At 50.0% G+C, this 5,106-nt stretch overlaps 1 protein-coding gene across 1 annotated transcript; it reads right to left on the reverse strand.

Moving 5' to 3' along the window:
- Nucleotides 1-1,047: 1,047 nt before the first annotated feature.
- Nucleotides 1,048-1,640, reverse strand: DICSQDRAFT_168237 (uncharacterized protein; the record flags this gene model as incomplete). The annotated part of the gene is made up of 2 exons (XM_007363845.1): nt 1,048-1,121; nt 1,160-1,640. 2 exons carry the CDS (start codon nt 1,638-1,640, stop codon nt 1,048-1,050), a joined length of 555 nt encoding a protein of 184 aa, XP_007363907.1.
- Nucleotides 1,641-5,106: the final 3,466 nt, after the last annotated feature.

A 5,106-nucleotide genomic window follows, 5' to 3' on the forward strand; every position in this document is an offset into this window, starting at 1 on the left:
ACTGTGTGTGTACTCTGACTATGTAGACTGTTTACTGGCTCCACAGACTCCGTTCACACTTTTTCGGGTGTACTGATTGTTCCGGCAGAGTTTCCTCTATATCCGGCTGTTCTATGCAGTCTGTGCTTGTTCCGCGAGTCTATCCGAGACTCTTTCTGTCTTACCTATGCTGACTAGCCCTCTGACTATCAGCTGACCTGAGTGTTACCAATTGCTAAACCCCAGGAATCCGATCCTGCTAAGGTCCAACTGACTAACACTAACACTATATTTACTTGAACTGCCGAGTCAATATGTCTCTCCCCTCTTAGGAAAGGCTATACAACTCTCAACTGATATGAAACTAGACTTTCTAGCCTCACTATCAATTGCTTATGCAGTTACTGATCTCTTGCTTTAAGCACACTTGCTTTGAACTGGTGAATTCTTGACTGATTGAATTCTCTGGGGGGCACTTTCAGTCCGGTATATATACCTTTCTGAAGACCTTCCAGAATGTTCTATCTAGCTTACAAAAGTCTATTCTAGTGTCTTACTAAGCGCTTACTAATTGCTGACTAATCGCTTACTAATCCCTACTAATATTCTTCCGGAACCTTCTCCAACATGCCTGAGATACTCCAGGACCTAGTAGAATAATCTGGTACGTGCTGGAATATTCTGTGATATTCTAGCTCATTCTATTATGTTATCCATGGACTATTGGTCTTATGTTGAGTCATGCCTAGTAGATTGATAAGCAGGCAAGTCCCTATGAGCTTTATATGAGACCATTTTCTTGCATAAAAGTCTGGAATGTTCTGGAACTTTCTGTAATGTTCTGGAATATTCTCCACCTTGTTCCCCAGTTCTGAAAGATGCTTAGTCAACTGTTACCCTTTATGGTTATATGCCAGGACATTCTAGAACGTTCTATGATCATAGCCTGCACATGTTTCTCCCAAACACTTAATCAATCCAAGCTCAGATACGCAAGTTGTCACTCTAGCCTGCAGTTTCACGTCCATTGATGCAACTACCAAACAAGTCCTGTCTGATCCTTTGTAACTATACAGGACTATACGTGGCCTGAACCTCGTCATTGATCTCCCAATCATTGGTGATAGGGTCGAGGGAGACACCTAACAACTTATGAGTTTTCTGTACTCGAATGACAAACAGTGCGGCTCGCCTGGAAGATAGTCTTCGTTATCTGGTTTCCGCAGGATCTTGACTCTGCTGACCACATTCCAAACCACTTGCGCCCACCAGGAACTCGTGTCACCGACAAAGTACTCGTATGGTACAGCGAGGCTAAGGATCGCCGGCGACTGAATGTGTTGTACGAGCACGATGACACGGCTCTCCTGATACTCGGCTACTCGAAGGACTCGACCAAGAAAGTGTACATCCTTAGGCAATGTCCAACCCGGCTCTAACTTGCTCGGAAGGATAAGCCAATATGGGGTATCGGGAGGCGGAATTGGACCAAATGGGTGCGTTTCCGGCACACAAATCCGCGGAGTGTGGAAGTGAAGATGGTGAGAGTCCTTGCGTACAATTACCGGGCAGCGGATGATGTTGTCCAAGTTGAGGTGGTCCGAGAGGTATGGGATCATCTCGTCGGGGATTGTGAGGGTCTGTCGGGGGACGGTAGACATGATGGGAGGTGCCACATCACAAAACATGGACCCACCGTTTTACGCCTTTTTGATGTTTGACGCCTGTGGTTACGTGATAGGTTCTGATTGTTACTAATCACATGATTATGTAGCTTGTTGTAAGCCATGTCCAGGTGCCAATCCATTTTGGTGCCTGACAACGTCCACGGCCTACCATCCACAAACAGATGGACAGACTGAGCGAGTGAACCAGTCTCTTGAGCAGTACCTCCGGATCTTTACTGAACATCGGCCAGACGACTGGGCGTCCCTTCTATCCACCGCGGAGTTTGCGTACAACAATGCGCCACACGAGTCGACTGGCCTGTCACCAATCTTCATCGAATACGGGTACAATCCAAAGATGGCTCCCGACGTTCGTGAAGAACTCGCCTTCCCAACCCTCGAAGACGTATTTCACAACCGTGCGGAAGCAAGAGAACAAGCTCAGGCATCACTTACCATGGCCGCAGAACGAATGAAATGGTACTACGGTCAGGGCCGTGTGGACCCTCTCTTCAAGGTTGGCGACAAAGTTTTGCTCAAAGGACGCGACCTTAAGATCCGCAACTCGTCAGCCAAGCTCTCAGCCAAGAACTATGGGCCCTACAAGATAACGGAAAAGATTGGACCCGTCGACTTTAGAGTCAAACTTCCACCACAGAACAAGGTCCATCCCATCTTCCATGCTTCAAAGCTCATCCCCTACCACGAAGACGAGATCGGCAACTGCAATCCGGAGAAGCCTGACCCAATTGAAGTCAAAGGCCACAACGAGTTTGAGGTCGAAAAGATCCTGGACTCACACGTCAACCGTGGATACGTGCAATACTTCGTCAAATGGGCTGGCTACGATGTCTCTGAAGCAACTTGGGAGCCTATACGCAATGTCAAATATGTGAAGGAACTACTCAACGAGTTCCATGCTCTCCATCCAAACGCACCACAACCAATTGCTCTCAACAACTCACGACCAGTCGCCCGGGAGTTTCAACGCAATATCTGGTTTGAACACTTCGCAGGAGCTCAGATCTTGAAGAGGGGGTAGTGTCACAGTTTTCTCGTGCCACGTGACCTGGGGGTCATGTGTACTGGGACAGACGCTCACCTTGACCGCGGACAACTCGTATCGGAAAGTGGAGGGGCCAGGATCGAACCCCAGACCTCGTGACGGCCAGGAGCGCCCATCCTCACTCACAGACAGGTGACTGATGTGACACCAGGAGCGCTTACTCATTGGAAGGGGTCCGGACTCGGCACGACTCAGGTATTAGTCGTAAGGTCACCATGAGGCAGGTCAGAGGGTAGGACATGAGGCAGAGAACTCTGACCAAACGATGGTCAATAGGTACTTGGTCTGTGCACCGTTGTATAAGTATAAATAGTAGGGGGTCTGAGGCAGAGAACCTCAGACTTGATCTTCTCGTCGATTCCCCATCTCTTCTGTAGGTAGCTAGCAGCCCTACCTCCCTCACTGTCCCTTCTAGTCTAGGGAATACATCTCTTCACATCTCTTGCTGTCCCACCTCTGGTTGCTTCGCTTCTCAGCACCAACCTCTGCATCAGTAAGCTTTGCTCTTATTTGTTTTGGTGGCACAGCTCGTTAGCTGTGACAGACAGTCAGTTGTAACAGGGCGCCTGTCCAGCGTCTGTGACAGGCATCATAGAAAGAGGCATCCTCAGCGATGATAGCATGCTCTTGCGGGGCGCTCTATATAGGTCGACATGTCAACCATCCCTCTCCTTCAGGCATCAGCAAATGTGCTGAACCGTGGCAGTGGCAATGCAATGCGTGCCCGGAATGGTAACACCAAAATTGACAAGCAGGGAATTGGAACGCATAAGCTCGCCATTGCAAACCTTGGCGGGGCGAGTCGATAATAAGGCCGTCGGGGATTTTGATGGCAATGACATTGCCTGCAAGAAACTCGCCATATATAACTTATAGATTGACCATTGATTGACATACTTACAGAATGGGAATGACATGTGCACGGGTGAGACTGTATGCCTCTGTCGCTCAAATTGCCGCCCATCCACGGCGCTGATCGCTCCTTCGCCCGCAGCACACCTCACCCATCACCGCTACCAAGTACTGTCTCTCGTCGTCGATCGCTCTCCCCGAGCGGGCTTCAACCGGTTTCAAAGCTCTATCCTGCCAGATCTATCCCTTGCTTCTCACACATCAGTTTTGCGTGCTCAGCATGAGCAAAGTCTCCTGCGGTCCCCCAAGTCCATGGCAACTTGTCCAGTGCATGGTGTCTGACGCTACTGCGTTGCCCTTCAAGTCATCGATTCTTGATGCCTCCATCGAAAGCGATTTTGAAGTCCCTTGCCTCCGAAGATGGGCTGGAGGGTGAGGAGAAGAGGGTTGAGTTAGGGTCAAGGCAGCGGATCGTGGCCAGCTTCAATACTCCGGCACATGTGACGTCATCGTTCGTGACCTGTCGTGCTCGTCGGTTTTTCCTCATAAGCGCAAGCAAGCATGCAAATCACTCATTGCTCCTTTCTTTTCCTCTCCTACCATCAAGCTTATCACCTACTCGAAGAAATCCCGCTATTGCGGACCTGACTGGTTCGCTTGCTATAGCGGTAAGTAGACTAACCCTCGCACTCCATTCGGTTGGTCTCATGTGCACGGCCAACGTCATACTTACGATGCTCGTGTATACCCTCACACTGAGGTTACCATACTTGGCGGTGTCTGCTCTTGGACGGTTGGTCGTGCTGCCTACTCTCTATCAGCTATGGTTCGTGCTGAGGCTGCTCAAGCCTTTCACGGTGCATATCCTGCGAGGACGATGGGCGCCGCTGCCGCCCACGCGCCACTGGTCGCTTGTCACTCGTGTCTTATACTTGGCCTTGACTACTGTCGCTATCTGGGAATCTGCGGAGAGCGCGTTTGACTCCATCGTAGCAGAGGTTTGTACTGTTACATCAAGAACTCCGAGTCGCGCTAACGGTCAGGTAAGTCCATCTGTGTTTCAGCGCATACAGCAAACCCCGGCCTCACATTGGTGTCAGGCATCACATCCACGGATCTATACCTCAAGCACTTCGCATTTGTCAAGCTGTTGTCACAGCCAACGAGCTGTGCCACCAGATAAACAAAGACAAAGCTTACTGGTGAAGGGGTTGGTGCTGAGAGCGAAGCAACCACAAGTGACACAGCAAGAGATGATGCAAAGGCGTAGATTCCCTAGACTAGAAGGGGCAGTGAGAGGTAGGGCTGCTAGCTACCTACAGAAGAGATGGGTGATCGACGAGAAGATCAAGTCTGAGGTTCCCTGCCTCAGACCCCCTACTATTTATACAATTACAACGGTGCACAGACCAGGTACCTATTTGTCCCTGCTTGGTCAGAGTCTGCTGACTCGTGTCCTGTCTCCTGACCTGTCACATGGTGTCCTCATGACTAACACCTGAGTCATGCCAAGTCCGGACTCCTGCTCATGAGTAAGCGCCC

Source organism: Dichomitus squalens (assembly GCF_000275845.1).
Source record: "Dichomitus squalens LYAD-421 SS1 unplaced genomic scaffold DICSQscaffold_7, whole genome shotgun sequence".
Taxonomy (NCBI): domain Eukaryota; kingdom Fungi; phylum Basidiomycota; class Agaricomycetes; order Polyporales; family Polyporaceae; genus Dichomitus; species Dichomitus squalens.